We start from the raw sequence: 17996 nt of genomic DNA, 5'->3' as shown, positions 1-17996 counted from the left end.
ATTAGAAATGAAGATACCCTGGACAAAGTGGGAGTGGCCTCAATGGAGGACAAGATGAGGGAAGTAAGGCTAAGATTGTTCGGGCATGTAAAGAAGAGATGCGTGGATGCCCCGTGTGGAGGTGTGAGAAACTGGCTATGGATAGCTTCAAGAGAGGCAGAGATGGGCCGAAAAAGTACTGAAGAGAGATGATTAGACAGGATACGACAATTATAGCTTATCGAGGACATGACCTTAGATAGGAGGTTGTGGAGGACATGAATTAGAGTAGAAGGTTAGTAGGTAGTTGAGCGTTATTTCGCTTATCTTACTTACTAGTAGTCGTAGTATTTCTCCTATAGTTTACTGTCTTTCGATTTATGTTATAATTTATTATATTGTCTCTTGTTCTTAAGCTTAACATACTGATTTGTTGTTACTGTTCCTTTTTTCTATTTGACCTGCTTTATTATTGTTTTATTCTGAGCCGAGAGTCCATCGAAGACAATCTCTCAACCTCCCAAAATAGGGATAAGGTCTGCGTACACTTTACTCTCCTCAAACCCCACTTATGGAATTACACTAAGTACGTTGTAGTCATTGTTGTGCATTGATAGTAAAGAAATTATTACATTATCGGGTCATCTAATTAGTTAAGTTTTTGTTGTTAAGAATTTAAGACATTAGAAATCTAGTCAAAAAGAAAATAAGAAGCAGATATTGGAAATCAAGAAGGAAACAAGTAATGATTTTTAGGTACCATGAGATAATGTAAGAGCAAAACAACAATAATAGAAAATGAAAACTAGAAATCTAAATGAATATTAAAGAAAAGGTTAAGGTGATTACTAAGGAAAAAAATAATATTGAACTTAGAGTTAAATAATTACAACTTTTTTACATTATTTAAGTTCAGAGTTTTAATGGTGATATTATTTTCTTACTTTTGAAGTCTTTACGGTACATCGGCTCAGCTCATCAATGATATTAAAAAATTTAAAACATGCAAGAAACCGATTGATATTTTAATTTTGTTGAAATATAACTTTGTGCCTTTAGATCGCTTTAGTCAAAATCCTTATTTTGGCTTTTCATTTTTGGATGAAAAATGACATTAATTTTGTGATTTGAAGACTTTGTTTACCTAAATTCAGAGCTCCAAATGAATTGTTCATATTTGATGCAGCTTTTTTGAAATCCTTTTTGCATAAATGCCACAAAATATCAAAAGTTCTCGAAGAAGAAACTCAATGATTTTTTACTTTTCTTTTTTATTAAAAATTTCCTTCGTCAAAGTTTGTTTATGTACAGAAATCACCCAAATTATAGTTAGACGGATTTATAAACCCATACCGGCCAAGAGAAATACGTTAACCAAACTTACCAAATTTTGGTTGAATAGGTTTAACCCAACCAATAAAATACCCGTTTAATGTCTGCTATTTATTTTATTCATATTTTTAATAATAAATAAATCTCGTTTGAAGTGGTAATATTATCAGCTATGGATGTTATAGTACATTAATCAAGGTTTTGCTTTTGAAGAAGTTTTAGGCGTTACTCTTTCATTCATATACACATAACACAATATCCAACACTTTTTCCCTTTTGCACAAACTACTTTTCTTTTAAAAAAAATTACAACAAAAACTTCTTTCATTTGAATGAAAGAGGCAGCCCGTAAAAGATAGTGGCGATTATAGGATGCTAAGATAGGACTAACATTCCGATAGGAGAGTTAGATCCTATATTTTACTCATTGATTTGTTATTCTTGTTCATTTCAAGAAAATCAGCGCGTGTTTTATGTATTGAATTGTCTGTCAACAATTCTTCGATTTTTATTTTTTTATTTTCCTGAAATATGAATATAACCTATAATATATTGTTCAATACTTGTAAATTTGGTGATTTTGTAAGAATTCATCATGTGTTGTTATAACTAGATTAAAAGTTTCGTACCTTTTTTTTTTTTTGGTATGATATACTATTTTTAGTAATATATTTTCTTAGTTTAAATACTTTTCATTGTTGTCACAGTTGGCAATACAACTAGGAAAAAAAAATTAGTAGAGGTTATCAACATTGTCTACATAAAGGGATATACATGTAAATAACAGATCTCTAACTACATAATTGCTTTAGATGGCAATAATACAAATTGGAAGGAAAGGATTATTGGAGGTTATTAGCTGCATTGTCGGAAGGATCAGACTAGTAACAATAATTTAACTAATAAAATACAATTGTAAATCTAATTAGCAATGTTGGAATAATTATAATAAGAAAAAAGGTACGAAAGAAAAGTCATCATTCAGATACCCAAAAAGAATGCTAATAGCAAGGATGTAATCCAAGAATAAGAATTACATTACAATAGTAATTAGTCCATAAAAATTGAGCTAAACTCACTCTCATTTTTCCATCCTATTAATTTGTCTACTTTTTTTCAACAAGTTTTTCAATCAAGTCAGCAGCATCTTGTACTGTTGCAATATTCTCAGAATTCTCTTCTTCTACTGCAATCCCAAACTCCTCCTCCAAGGCCATCACAATCTCCACCTGCTCGTCACAAACACTTATAGGGTCATTGGTCATTCTATCCCGAAAATCATACTGTATATATAAGTTTTTTTTTTTTTAATATACATATAATAGATATTGAACTGATTCAGAAAATTAAGTGAAGATAGAAAGTACTCACAGTGTCAAGAGAGTCAGCACCAAGGTCCTTACTAAACGTACTTTCAGGGCCGACTTTAGTCTCTGCAGGTAAAGCCAGTTGCTTCCTCACTATGCTTATCACCTTATCCACTGTCTCTGCCTTTGCCTGCTCATACATTTAGTGGGTTGAGACAGATTAAATCAATAAATAAATATGTCATGAGTATTTCTTATATCATGAGTATTTCTTATACAATAAGTGTGAATTCGATTCTCATTACCTTTTTCCTCTCCCCGATATCACCATGTAGTGAAATTTTTTAAAATGAAGTGTCATGATTTGACCCGTTTAAAGTTTGTTTGAGTCAAGATGAATCGATCAATAATGAGTCATAATCCAATCAGCCTAACATGCTCAACCTCCCCTTTCCTTTTCTTGGAAAAAAGAAGTGAAAGGTAATGCATTTTTGTAGACGAATTTAAGTTTTTCCAAATTTATGTAATCCCAAATCTCCAAAATTTGATTCTAGGCGTTTGGGTTACACTATTTTTTTCCATTTGAGCCAAACCGTCTAAACTTGGAAGGGAAGAACGAGTCACTCCCTTTGTCCCCATTAAGTGACTTAGTTTGACTGAAAGACAAAGTTTAAGGAATAAAAAGAGACTTTTGAATTTTGTGGTCCTAAAAATTAAAGATGTGTGTAATGTACTGCCATCTGTAGATTTTGTCAAGGCCAATGAATGTGGTATGGAATAAGTATAGATTTTAGCTCATTTTATTCTTTAAGGACTCATCTATAGTTGTTTAATACAAATGTTAACTATGTACAATATAAAAAGAAATGGAGAAGAAGATTTACAGCTGCAACATGGAAACGGGATGTTCTGAGAGAAGGGAAACCAGCAGTCCTTCCCCAACCCACAGAGACCAACTTCACACCTCTGCTTATCTGCACAGTTATGTAATTTTGCCCAAAATTAGGAGTTGAATGAAGTAGTTCATGGACTAATCACAATAATGAACTGTTATTGACTCCATACATGCTATATATACAGTCAAATCTCTATATAACAATGTTGTTTGTGCAAATATCTTTGACTGCTACAGCAAAATGTTGTACATTCCATATAATATAACATAACATGAAAAATCAGTTCCAGCGAAAACTTGACCGTTATAGTAAAATGTCGTTATTTACATTTCAAACTTCTCTATAACAATGCCGTTTGTGCAAATACTTTTTTGACTGCTATAGCAAAATGTTGTTGTATAGAATATATAATATAACATAACATAATATGAAAATCGGTTCCAACAAAAACTTAGCCATTATAGTGAAATGTGGTTACATAGGACGAGTGTTGTAAGGTTGATAGTGCAAAAAAAAATTGAATTACTAGTTATGACCTGAGATGTGTTGAACGACTGATTGGCTGAACACCCAAATCTGAGACAAGTAGCTGAAGCACTAGCCATTTATGAAAAATGAGAAATTCAGAGGAGAAATGGAGGGGCTAGTTACTGATAAGGGTATGTATGAGTTTGTGTCAAGATTCAAAGATGACTGACTATATGAACGTTATCCAGAAAAGAAGAAAAAGGCATAGCAATTGCACAGTGATATTAGTAGTATTATATTATATTACATAGAAGTTGACAACACAAAGGACATAGCCTTAATTTGTGTGGTGGAAAAAGGAAAAAAGAGGTAGGATCCAGTGAGTGAGTGGTGAATAATTACCTGCAAATCCTATCCAAATTACAGTATGTAATGTTGCTTTCTTATGTGACATAGCGGGGATGCTTGCTAGCTAATAGTATTTTGTTTCCATTCTCCCTTTCTCAAGTTGACCACGTGCAATTTGGGGGCGGAACTAGTGTGTTGTTGGTGAGAGGTTCCGCCGAACTCAATAGTTGTTCAAACTTTATATCAGTCTTAAGAAACTTATTGAATGTGCACAAGTAATTAGTACACGGTAACTTAAAAAGCTAAAATTTTAAACGATAAATTTCAAATTCTGAATACACCTCCGAATACAACTACTTAACTCATTCTCCTCCTAATTTTGCACAACATTAATTTTTGCTTCAAATCAGATAAAGACTACGTTTGATATGAAATAAATTCTTCCATCTAATTGATTATTATTGTGTATGGTTAGTACTAATACTAGTTGCATGAGGTCAGTGTAAAGTCGAGGCTCAAATTCATGATACAAATATAGTAAATTTAATTTAAAAATACTCTAATGTATGTCATATTTTTTTATTGCATAATTAATTTAATCTAGCAACACGTTAATCATGTCTTGTTGATAAGTCGTCATAATTATTAAAGGTTTTTAGTCACATAATTGAATAATTTTTTAAAAATAAATTATTTATGAGGAAGGGAATTTGGAAAGACAAATAGCAAATACAAAGAGACACAAGATTCGAATTCACTAAAAAACAAAATTTTGAGGGTTTAAAACAAATACAGGGTGTGTTCGGTATGAAGGGAAATACTTTTTAAAAATGTTTTTCAATTTTTTGTGTTTGGTTGGTCAAAATTTTTGAAAAATATTTTCTCTAAAAAATAAGTTACTTAAAATGAGGAAAATGACTTCCCTAGTAGAAGTAGGAAAATCAAATTCCCTTTCACATTCATTGAATCAACCCCACCTTCCAATACACCTCATCTTCACCGACCATTGTAGCTCCCAACCCCACCAACCACCACCCCACACCCCCACTTGCATCCCCTCCTTCCATAGTACTTGTCTAGGTTATAAACTAATGATTTTAGCACAATAGTTTTGCTTACGTACTGAAGATAAGAAATTAAGTAAGCAACACAATTATTTTCCTGAAAAATATTTTTGAAATAATAATTTTCGTGAAAAATATTTTCTTCGTACCAAACAGACCCAAAGAGAAGAATATGGGGTACTAATTAGTAAGACTTAATAAATGTTTAAATTGGAAATAAAATTGTGACTCCAAAGTTACATGAATTTTATCAAAATGTATAATAACAAGATATAATGGTCAAAAACACACTTGAGCTATCAGGTGCGAGTTTCCTACCTGAACTAGTACCAAATATATATTAAAAGACAAGTCAACTATTAGTTGTTCAATTTTCCTACCTCAACTATTTAGATAAGTTGAGGTAAGTTTGACTATTACTCCCTCCGTCTCAAATTATATGTTGCTTTATTTTACAAGCCGCTTAAGAAATTATAATTAATATGAGTATTTGACTACTTTACCCTTAGTCATGTCTAAGTTATAATTTCTCTTTATTAAATGTTTATCTATTTATGTGTCATCTTCATTAATGATAAAATTCTACGAAGGGTCAAATGATAAAAAATAATTAATTGTACCACGAACTTCTAAAACGACAAATAATTTATAACTATTTTTAGTAACCACGATAAATAATTTGAGACCGAGGAAATAATGCTTATGTAGTTACTTAATGATAAGAGTAGTATATGAAGAAATTTATAAATCTTTCGTGATTTGCTAAAATAGACAAATAAAAAAAATTAGTACAAGGAACAAGTAAAAATAAGCGGAAGGAGTAATATAATTAGGGACAAGAACATACCCACAAAAAGTTACGATATATGGCGTCAATCTAGTCCAATTACAAAGTTCCAAGTGAGAATGGTCATAAGAAAAAATGAATGAGAAAAATAAAAATACGTAAGGAAAAAGCAACAACCACATGTAGCAACCTCATCGCTCAAGAATGATGTGAAGACTACAAAAACTTGGAATCTTTCCTTATATATAAAAACAATTGAAAAAAGTTACTATTATGCTTTTTATTTCAAGAAACCCACAAATATGGATTGGCTAGTCATACTCTCCCAAAGTTTTTATTAAAATAACTCGAGTGCTAGATCAAAAGTCCTCAACCAAAGGGTGTTTTCGGTATCGAAGAATAATGTTCTCCTAAAAAAATAAGCGATTCTTTTACCTATTTTTAGTGCTTGATAGGTAAATAAAAGATATTGTTCCAAACATATTTATATATAATTTTGCCAAAATCTATGAGTATGGAGGTGGGGGCAGGAGGGGGTAGAGGCTAGGGTGAAGGGTGAGTAGAGATAATCAACATGGAATACCACTTATCGAACTTGTTTTCCCTACTTTCACTAGAAAAAAATCATTTTCCTGATTTTTAAGACACTTATTATTATATTTTTTGATAAAATATTTTGACCATATCAAACGCCCCGGACAGGATTCTCTTTGCAAGTAATTATCGAGAAAATAGAGGAGAAATGATTATAGAGATAACTACGCCTAAATACACCTCGGCAATCTAATTTACCATATTTTGCCCATCTACCTACTTTTTACCCATATGTACCTTAATTTCTTCTCCAAATCTACTTGACATATTCCTCACACACATTGCTCGATCCATCATCTTCTCCTTTTCCTGGAAAATCATTTTCGAAAATTACAGTTACTCGATCATTTAAATCTTAGTTTATTTAAAATCTTATCCATTTCCTTTTATTCCACAGAAAATTGTTCTGGGTCTTATCTCAATTTTCCCCTGAAAACATAGATTGAAAATCTCGATTTTGCAGCACTTAACCTACAAGAATTTTGTGTATATAGAGAGACAGACCTTAGGCTAAGTCCTAACAACCTTTGTCCAATGCTATATTCCAAAGGTCTATCTCTCTATATACACAAAATTCTTATAGGTAAAGTGCTGCAAAATCGAGATTTTCAATTTATGCTTCCAGGGAAAAATTGAGATAAACCTAGAAGGATTTTTACGTGAAATAAAAAGAAATGGATATGATTTTAAATAAACTAAGATTTAAATGATCGAGTAACTGTAATTTTCGCGAATGATTTTTCGGGAAAAGGAGAAGAGAATGATTTTCTGGGAAAAGGAGAAGATGGTGGATCGAGCAATGTGTGTGAGGAATATGACAAGCAGATTTGGAGAAGAAATTACGGTACATATGGGTAAAAAGTTGGTAGTTGGGCTAAAAATGATAAATTAGATTGTCGAGGTGTATTTGGGCGTAATTATCTCTTTCTGATTTACGCAAAAAAGAAAGAAATGGTGGGAGGTGGAAACAGGAAGGATGAACACGTTTTTGCTGCTCTTAGAACACTAAGGAAAAAGAAAAGTGACCTCAAGGATTTTTTGGCGGCGGATTTGAATTTTTGAGTCCCCAAGGGAATACATTGTTCATATATTTTTATATAAAGTATATATATTATTTATACATTATATATAGTGTATAAGAATGTATATGTGTCACGCTTTGAACCTAGGCCTGGACGTAACACGGCACCCGGTGCCTGACTATATGTGACCGAGCGAACCAACTGGCTGACTGAATCAACATGTGGTATCATAACATACTGAAAATGGAAAATAAACTAACACATGCTGATAGACTGAAAGTCTGAGTGATACATAATCGAAGTGCGGAAACACTAATATAAGTTTGAAGCATAACTGTAGCCAACATAGCTTAACATGAAAAGCCTGCGACTCTGTCTAACTGTTACTCTAGTCTATGAAGTCTCTAATGAAGTACTAAAAACACTGACCGTCTGTAAATACTGAAAGACTATAAGGTAATAATAATGCCCCGAAAGAACTGGGGCTCACATAGAGTTAACTTCCTGCTTTTAAGCGTAGTAAAACGTTCGTCAACCCTTTCAACTTTAATCTATAGCAATACAAGTCAAAGGGATTCCATATTAACAATAATATATATATATTCATGCTTTGGTCATCTAAGCATTTTATCAAATACTTGGTGGGCATAAAACTTCATAGCCCTTACTAATAGCGTTTTCTTCACCCAATTCCGATTCTCTTGCTTCGAGGTGACAATATGTAAACAACACCCTTAACTAGCAATCAACAGCTAACAACCCAATCATATAATTGCTCATGCTTTTGTATCAAACCCATCAACTCATATCTCATGAACTTAGAGTCTAATCATCAATACGAAGTTATAATCAATTGAATAATCAATTGAAGTAGGAAAGTCTTACCTTTTCGACGTCCAAGTCTCTTGAATTCAGATTCTAGGATTCTTTTGTCCAAGACGAAGATTCAATCGATAATCTATGGAATAGATGAGGAGTCTAGCGTTAATCTTTATTAGATTGATGTAATATAACTTTGGGGTTTGAGGAAGAACTCACCTTAGGAGGTTTGGGGAAGCCCTAGGGTCTTTTCTCCTCAAAAAGTCGGCCAATAATGAAGTAGAATGAAATATTTAAGAAAATTTCACGTTCTGGGGTTATTATAGGCGAAAGCGTTCTGCTCTAGCAAACGGTGGAGCGTTTCGCCAAACGTTGGAGCATTTCGAAAGGCATTTCAAAACAGAATACCTGACAACTTTTAGGTCAAAATGCGTCGCAAATGCGCCCGCATAATGCCATCTGCAAGGCATTTCGGTCCAGCGGACAGCTCTGCGTCTTTTCAATAAAGCGGTCATAACTTTTTGCTTACAGGTCCGTTTGAGCTCCACTTTATATCGTTGGAAATGTATTTTGGCGTACTACAACTTTTATTAAGAGACCTTTTCCAAATTCCCAACTAATCAAGGGGTTGGCCTGTCAACCATTTTCGTAAAATGTTCAAACCTTCAGATTTGCCACTAACACTCTACCAATACGAGTCTAACCTTAGTTCTAAGATACAGGGTGCAACAATATGTAATGTATAAGTGTACAAGGATTTATATGAAAAATTATAAAAGAAATTGAGCAACTTCTACGTAGCTATACATTTCATATACATTATCTGTACACTGCAATTTGAGTTGGTTTCATGTGTTTATACATGATTATAGCAATATACATTATATATACAGAGTATATGTAATGTTTAATATATAGATATACAAGACATATACATTATCTATACACCGATGATACAAACTCGAGATGTGTGTGTGTGTTGTACATATGAGTTATTTCCCCATGATTATATTCGTGAATATTCACCCTGTACAAAGGGACGTGGGAAGAAATGAGAATCTACATTAAACCTAGACCTTCAAGGTCTTACTTTTGGTCCTATATAATTCTTAGGATTCAAACTACTTCAGATTTTAACATTCTCTGTCACTCTATAAAACTGCTTTCATTTAGGGGCATACCAGTCTCCAGGTAAAAAAAAAAAAGTGTAACCACGAATTCTTCATGAGAAGCTGGCATAAACGTCATATCCAACAAGCTGTGATTTGTACCAGGACTAAGAAGTCTTGTTACCTCAAAAATGTTTTGGGGGATAATTATAATGCAAAAGCAACTTAATCAGCAGATGATGTAATTTCACGAGGTAAAAGCTCAAAAAAGGTAAGTCTCACAATAGACACTTGTTAATACACTTTCACCACCCACCACAGCATTGCCTCCCTAGAGCTTGTTGATGTTAACGAGTCAAGAAATATTAACTTTTAATCGTCCTCCTCTTCGTCAAAATCTTTAACCTTTACGTCAGCATCCTCTCCATACTGAATGCAGTTGTCAATCTGAGATAAGATGTACTGTATGCTGCAAAATGGTAAAGAACATTGGTCTTTGTAATTGAAGCGGAAAACAACATTTATTTAATAATAAGACTACATAGCACAAAAGGTGCCTTTCTACAGGCTATATGCACAAAACGTACTCACAAAAAAGTGCCTTTCTATGGGCTATGTACACAACAGATACGCACAAATGAGTTACCATTCAACTAGTGGTTCAACCATATAATGTATCCCTTATTTCAGAAAGTTCTTTGTACTCTAAGTCTACCAAGCAAGCAATCTATAAGAAAAGGCTAATATCTGGAAACTAAAAGCACATATAACACACTGTCATCAACTTCACATTTTTCTTTGAGAACAGTTACTACGAAAACCCAAAGCATGAAGCAGGAAGCAGGGAGTGAAAACATGAGCACCGGATGCATATTGACGGAATCGAGATACTAAAAACATCAATACATGCACATTTTCCATCAGTAAATCAAGCTTTAAAATTCAATCTACGGGCCGAACAAACCCTTCTGCTTCCTTGTCGAATACTCAAATTTACCACCAGCGTATATTACCTGCTCTCTTTTCTCAGGTCAAGAGGGAGAAAGCTCACCATGCTGTACTGGTCCACCTGTACACAAGAAAACATCAATTATGGATCACTTTCTTCTTATATCTTTTCATTCGAAAGCCATGAGTCAACTGCAGCAGAATCAGTGGCAGACAAGGCATATCCTACAAGCCTGTACAATCTTGTATCTAACTTGGGAGAAAGAACCTCTTCAAGTAAAGGTGTCATGAAGTACTAATGTCAAAGAGAATAATAGAGGTACACAAAACATATGATTGTCAATTGAATATCTAATACATAATTTCTTGGAAACATTATAAATGTTAGAGCTTACCACTTCAATCAATGATTTGTTAAGCTTTTGAAATTGTGGAGCCATTCGCTGATTCAACTCTGCCAGTAATAGCTGAGGCTCTGGATTCAAGTAACTAAAGGGAAAATAAATTTTAACTCTCTAAAACCACAGAAATTTTTAGTAGGAGTGATGAAAGTGTCAAAGAGATAAAGAAAATAGTTATAGTAGGACTAACTTCTCAATTTCCTTTTTGTTTGTCACAAGATCCATCTTCGACAGAATGTTAACATGGGGTAGTTCAAGTTGAACCATAGCAGAGAGTGAAGCCATACAACCACTTATGAATTTGGTCACATCTGTAATAAACTGAGTACAAAAAGAACATAAACATCCACGAACTATCAAGGGAAAAAAGTAGAAATTTAACTTGTAAAGACCACACACCTGGGAATCAAGTAAATATACGACACAAACATTAAAATTTTTACGCCTTAAGTGCTCCACGAAGTTCTTCAGCACAGGAACATGTGAGAAAAGTTCAATCTGGCCTATATAATGATGAGAAGTCAGAGCAATCTTTATGTATAGGTGTCTGTGATGCATCTGTGCATATCTTTCTATAAATACATGAATGAATATATTTGTTAAGAGACAACACTACTGGTCAGTGTAGAAATTTAGATTATGAGTATTCATAATCAGGAGACAGATGTCCAAAGAGCAATGTAGAAATAAAGTTTAGGAAACTTAAAGAGTGCTTTTCCAAAGTTGAATAGGATCACACGAGTGCAATGGACTAATGTGAAATTGCTGTATCATATTTATTCTTCACTGACTTGAAGAGAGAAGAAGAGAAAACACCATAACTATGGCCTTAGGATGGAGAGATGGAGCCCAAGAAGTGAAAAGGCAGGAGGTTCTCAGCTTGACATAAGCCTTAAGTAATGCATGTAAAAATAACAGGATCTCAAGTTGTCATCTCATATCTAAGATTGCTTCATCACTATCCAATGTAGTAGAAGCGTCTTAATCACGTAAGTTGCATAACAGATAACAGAATATCAAAATCTCTGTCATCTCACCAACTTTTCTTTTACTAAACAATTGTCTACTATCCAGCAACAATATATGCAATCAGTTCCAAGAGTAGTCAATAGATGAACTCAATCCTTGACTAATCATCAAGAGTAAATATATCTGAGCATACAATATTCGTTCCCTGATAATGTACTCATGAGAACAAGGGGGATGTCATTGACAAGAATAAAGACAGTTAGAATTAGACAACAACAACAACAACAACATACCCAGTTGAATCCCACAGTATGGGGTCTGGGGAGGGTTAAATGTACGCAGACCTTACCCCCACCTTGGTAGGGAGGCTGTTTCCGAAAGACCCTCGACAAGAATAAAGACAGTTAGAATTAGACAGGTATCTCAAAATTAATCCAGATGCTTTGATACAAATGTGTGCATCTGAAGTTATTTAACAAGAAAGAAACAGCCAACCCTTGATTTTAATCCATGAACCATCTAAACAGCAAGCATCTTTAAAGACAATTTTAAGTAAAATCACAACTGCTAGTCAAGCTTTCGGAGAGGTTCACCACCCTGTGTCCCCAGAGTACTTACTTACATGGAGTTATGCAATATCTTAGCGTGCTAACAAAATTCTGTAGTCTACACACAAAATTTAGCAGTAAATGTGTAAAGGAAAAATATTAACATACCTATACAATGACTGTACTACTGCTAATAAAAACAACAAGTATGAGGGGGAAAGTACAAGTACCTGGGCAGTCAAACACTAGGTAATCATCATCCAAGTAGTTCTCCAACTCTTCTGTTAGCCAGTCATCCAGATTTTCTTCAAGATGTCTGAGATCACCATCAAGGGCTTACAAACTTGACAGGGACAAAAACAGAATGTTGAAGTTTTCGTACAAAAGGACTGGGACTCTGAAAATGATAATCTTCCAAGGAAAGGATACTCCATGCAATACATAAGGCCACCATTTGGTCCGAGACCAAGTTCTTCCATAACATCATCCAGCGAGATAAGATTTCTGATGTCTGCAACCAATATCACTAAGTTAATTCTAGAATTAAGAAACATATAAATAGCAAACTAATTACTTAAAATACTCTATCTCCACTCACCCATAGCCACTGGATAGTCAAAGTTCTCTGCAGCAGGATCTAGGTTCACAATATGGATTGTGCGTCGTGTGGTCTCACAGTGTTGATACAAACTAGAGCAGTAAGTGGACTGTAAAACAAAGTAGTATAGCTGAAACTAGCGATACCGGGACATCCAAATATAAAGCAATACAGAACATTATAGTAACGTGAAGCAATATGATTCAGCTATCACCTTTCCACTGCCTGCAGGGCCAATAACTAACTGTGCGTAACCCATGATCACTCCCTTTTCTGTTCCTTTTACACGCGGCAAGAATCAAGAGATCAACTGAAGATAGAAGTTCTAAGAAAACTGAAAATCTGAAAGAAGCCAAGAACTGCAACCAACATGTATGTTGCAAACCACACACCAGCCGCCAACAAGAAGCTTAGTACATCAGCGTGTCCAGTAAGCATTATCACGAGAAAATAAACATCATAATATCACCTGAATTACTCATTAATAGAGTCAAAAAGAAAAAAAAAAAAAGTATTTTTGAAAACGGCTAAAAAAGAATTTCTATGAAATAGCCTCCGGATCAAGAAAGGTATTGGTTTCCTCCAACCATAGGTGACTAGAATGTGGGATAACAATAATGTTTGTAAGTCTTCTTTTCTAGAGTATATACCCCTTTTAATGGTTATTCTCTACTCTTTCTGGGATGGTTTGAGGATTCATTGCTAGAAAAAATGGAAGGGTTGGGGTTGGTGGGCCCGCTCCGGGTATGATGCAACCTCAGTTAACCCGGCCTCCAATGCCTCAAGTTTCTACTCCGCCTATTAGTTACCCGCCTCCAGTTATGAGGCCCCGGCGTGGTGGGCCACCAATGCCGCCACCTCAGGGTATGCAGATGAGGCCTGGGGACCCACCGATGGCGCCGCCACCACAGTTTAGTGGTCAGAGGCCTATGGGGGTTCCACCGCCTCCAATGATGAGCGGTCCACCTCCAACTGGAATGTATGGTGGTCAACCGCCTCGACCGGGTATGCCACCACCGCCACCAGGCAGGAAGGATCCTGTTTATGGACCGCCTCGTCCTGGTATGCCTCCACCGCCTAATGCTCCTCCACAGCAGAATCAGCAGCAGTAGTAGAACTGGTGGGTACTGCTTCAGTTTATATTGAGTTTTTTTTTTTTTTTTTTTTTTTTTTTTAACTAGGTTTCGAGTTTGATATGTTTATTTGAGTTATATTATATTGGTGATAATGGAATAAAATTTGGAAATTTAGAGCCTGTTTGGATTGGCTTATTTTAGGTGCTTTTAAGCCAAAACAGCTTTTAAGCACTTTTGTAGTGTTAGAGTAAAGATAAAAAAGTACTTTTAAGCACTTGTTTAAACCAAAATAACAAAAAATGAGTCAAAAACCGTAAGTTAGGATTCCTAACTTATTCTAATGCTTATAAGCCATCAGTAGTAACGCCATCCTAACAGGCTCTTAGTTGATATGGAACTAGATTTAACTTTTAAGTTAAATTGCTGAACGGATCAGACTTCATGGGAATTAGAAAGACTATATATATATATATAATGTCAAACTTACAGAAGGTAATGTCATGTAAAATTGTAGTGGAGGGAATATCTTTTTTTTCTTGATGAACTAATGCTTTCGACAATAGAAAAAAGAATGTGTTCTAGTGGTGGAGGGAGTATACTATGATAGTGGACATGTTCAAGTAGTACCAGTTTGATCTACTGCAATCTAACTTGAAACTTCAAATGTAGTTCTACTGAACAAGTGGTCTTTAGAGTAGCCAATATTAGTAACGTATAAAGAGGGCTAACAAACCAAGCTATTTGGGTGTCGGAACACCCGCCATTACAACCCATTTTCAGAGCTTTCATCGCCCAAAATCCAATAAACCACCCCAAACCCAACAAACCACCCCAAACTTAAATTTTTGCATATTCATGAGGCTAATCAAACATTCTAGCATCCTACGACTAATGTTCCCTCAAGACGATCGTCATCCATCCGTTGTTGAGACCATTATGCCCCAGGGCCAGCCAGAGGGCCAAGCCACTAAAGCGGGGGCTTTAGGCCCCAAATTTTTTGGGGCCCCAGTTTTTTTCATCCAGTGTTCGATACCTGTATTGAATTTTTCGATTAATTCGATTTCGAGACACGCAACTCGCAAGGCCGGTTAAAGAGGGAAGCACTTCCTAGCAAGATTTTTTTGTTTTGAGGCTCTTATCCAAGACCTCTAGTTAAGGGAGGATGAGACCTAATTTTTACCTATAATAGATATATAGGTTAATTTTTCTTTTAAAAAATATTGAGCAGAAAAAATAAGGCCTCCCGTTAAAGTTGGCTTTAGGCCCCGATCTTATTGAGCCGCCCCTGTTATGCCCATGACTATACTTTGAGGCATTTCATCGAAGACTTGGAGTGCATAGTTTTGTGTTAAAAGCTTTTACTGGGTTAAGGGTGCCTAAACAACCCAATTTTTGGCATGGAAATCAAGCTCAAGCAACGACCAATCCAACAACTATGACAGGTTTATCGGGGTAATGGGTCTCACATTCCAACATTCACCATTAACAAAACTCAAAAGCTTCAGCTTTCACCATTAAATTCACACATGCAATTTCATAATTTAGCACAGTGGGGGAATGGGACTGTCACGTGTGCCAGCAAGAGAGAGAGATACGAGAACAAAGAAAACTTACAGGGGAACAATGACAGTGGTGGAGCAGTTGCAGTCTCACGGTGGTGAAGTTGCTTTGACAGGAAAAATAGTTTGGTCTTTGAGGGGAGTGGAATTGTTTTTGAAACGTGAAGACCAAGTGGGACGGGTCGGGTTGACCCGCTTCACTAACAAAAAAAAGGGTAATATGTATCATAAACTCATAAAATAATTTCAATTTTTTTTTTTTTGGTTAACTTCTTAAGGATGAGCAATTAATTTTTTATTTAATGCTTCGTCGTCAGTCCATAAAAAAATAAAATTTAAAAATTTAAAAAAAAAGTGTTCACAAAAAAAAAAAAAAAAAAAAGTGGATCCCATATTAACAAAATCAAACAATATAAAAAAAAAATGAATTCCATATTAAAAAACAAACAATGTCAAAAAAAAAAATGCATTCCATATTAAAAAATCAAACAATATTCATGTAATTTCCAAAGTATCTCATTAAATCAATAATGATGATTCATTGCACATTATCAACCCATTAGTGGGAGCAAATGAAATATTGTAAAAAAAAAACCCTATATTATTGTTTTTCTTCAAAAGGTTAAGTAGCTAAACCATACAATTTTCTTTTCTTTTTTATATTAGCCTGAGATGTAATCTAGATATTGAATTGTTGTATTTGCTATTCCGCCATATTATTTATTTGTTATGTTTACTAAAATAAATATACTTAAAATACTTATATTTTAAAATAAGATGGTCCCATATTAAAAAAACAAACAATGTCAAAAAAAAAAAAGTGCATCCCATATTAAAAAATCAAACAATATTCATGTAATTTCCAAATCAATCAATAATGATGGATTCATGCCATATGCGTATCAACCCATTAGTGAAAGCAAATGAAAGCGTATTGTAAAGAAAAAACATGGACCCCATTAGACAAGAAATATGGACCCCATTGTTTTTCTTCAAAAGGTTAAGTAGTCAAACCATACAATTTTTTTTTTTTTTATATTAGCCGAGATGTAATATAGATATTAGAATGTTTATTTGCTTATTCCGCCATGTTATTTATTTGTTATGTTTACTAAAATAAATATACTTAAAATACTTATATTTTAAAATAAGATAGAATTTAATTACTTTTTCAATTTTTTCCTTACTCTAATAAATGTGAAAAGAGATTAATGTCATAAAATAAAAAATATTATTAAATGGAGATCAAATCATTAATAAGTTAAATTAGTGAAATTATAATTCTAATTGACGTTTTCTTAAAAAACGATGTAAAAGACAACATGACAAGTAAAATGAGCTAAACCAAAAATATTTACCAAAAATTAAAAAATAGTAGTTCTTCATTTAAATAGAAAATCAAATTTCTACTTTGTTTCGACATGTAAAATTAATATAATAATTAGAATTAGAATTATCCAAATCAAAATTTGATAAAAAATAATAAGTATACTTAAAATAACTTATATTTTAAAATAAGAAAATTGAATTTAATATACTTTTTCAATTTTTTTTAACTAAGTCTTACTCTTAATAAATTTTTGAACTTTGTATTCGTAGATTATATATATATTACTTTATAATAAAGAAAAAATAATATTAAATGGAGATCAATTTAATAAAAAATTATTTTATACTTTATATTACCAATTTCTCTAAAAAGTGAAATTATATATTTCTAATTAGAAATCGACATTTTCTTAAAAAAAAAAAAAAATTAAGGTGGATCCCATACTAAAAACACCAAGCAATATTAAAAAAAAAAAAAGGTAAAAAAGATCAACATGAGTGAACCCCACCCCTATAATATATATATATTATTACTATAATTTATATTAATCGTATTTTGAACATATATATATATATATATATATAAAACAAAGACAAACTTTTTATATTTATTATCAATATAAAAATATATATATATACTATTTAAACACAACTATATACATATAAATACACTATAATCTAAAGTGTTAGGCCCGTGCGCAGCGCGGACATAGGCCATCTAGTTTGGTTAGAAATCTAAAGAATAATTCACAAAAATAAAAAATAAAGTGGACCTTTGCACACAATTGGGTTTGTCAAGAAAGGAACCGACCTAGTCAATAGTCAAGCATGTTGCCCAAGCAA

At 33.6% G+C, this 17996-nt stretch overlaps 3 protein-coding genes across 4 annotated transcripts; 1 reads left to right on the top strand and 2 right to left on the bottom strand.

The window, feature by feature from the left end:
- Window positions 1-2272: 2272 nt before the first annotated feature.
- Window positions 2273-4270, bottom strand: LOC132055580 (acyl carrier protein 1, chloroplastic-like). Its single transcript, XM_059447473.1, has 4 exons — window positions 4051-4270; window positions 3503-3592; window positions 2683-2808; window positions 2273-2540 (listed from the first exon to the last, which is right to left on the bottom strand). The coding sequence occupies exons 1-4, from the start codon at window positions 4117-4119 to the stop codon at window positions 2418-2420; spliced, it is 408 nt and encodes a 135-aa protein (XP_059303456.1). The 5' UTR covers window positions 4120-4270; the 3' UTR covers window positions 2273-2417.
- A 5595-nt stretch (window positions 4271-9865) lies between these two features.
- Window positions 9866-16031, bottom strand: LOC132055579 (uncharacterized). Of its 2 annotated transcripts, none has more exons than XM_059447471.1 (10): window positions 15880-16031; window positions 13404-13548; window positions 13190-13298; window positions 13021-13102; window positions 12822-12907; window positions 11474-11577; window positions 11265-11395; window positions 11069-11162; window positions 10739-10794; window positions 9866-10194 (listed from the first exon to the last, which is right to left on the bottom strand). In XM_059447471.1, exons 2-10 carry the CDS (start codon window positions 13446-13448, stop codon window positions 10098-10100), a joined length of 804 nt encoding a protein of 267 aa, XP_059303454.1. In that variant the 5' UTR covers window positions 13449-13548; window positions 15880-16031; the 3' UTR covers window positions 9866-10097. The 2 variants fall into 2 exon arrangements, with proteins under 2 accessions (XP_059303454.1, XP_059303455.1); XM_059447472.1 differs by having other exon boundaries at window positions 13404-13499.
- Window positions 13939-14301, top strand: LOC132055201 (uncharacterized). Its single transcript, XM_059446909.1, has one exon. The coding sequence runs from the start codon at window positions 13939-13941 to the stop codon at window positions 14299-14301; it is 363 nt and encodes a 120-aa protein (XP_059302892.1).
- Window positions 16032-17996: the final 1965 nt, after the last annotated feature.

The sequence above is a fragment of the Lycium ferocissimum genome, chromosome 5 (genome assembly GCF_029784015.1).
Source record: "Lycium ferocissimum isolate CSIRO_LF1 chromosome 5, AGI_CSIRO_Lferr_CH_V1, whole genome shotgun sequence".
Lineage (NCBI taxonomy): Eukaryota > Viridiplantae > Streptophyta > Magnoliopsida > Solanales > Solanaceae > Lycium > Lycium ferocissimum.
Note: the sequence above shows the minus strand (reverse complement) of the source record. Positions and strands in the feature narration are given on the sequence as shown.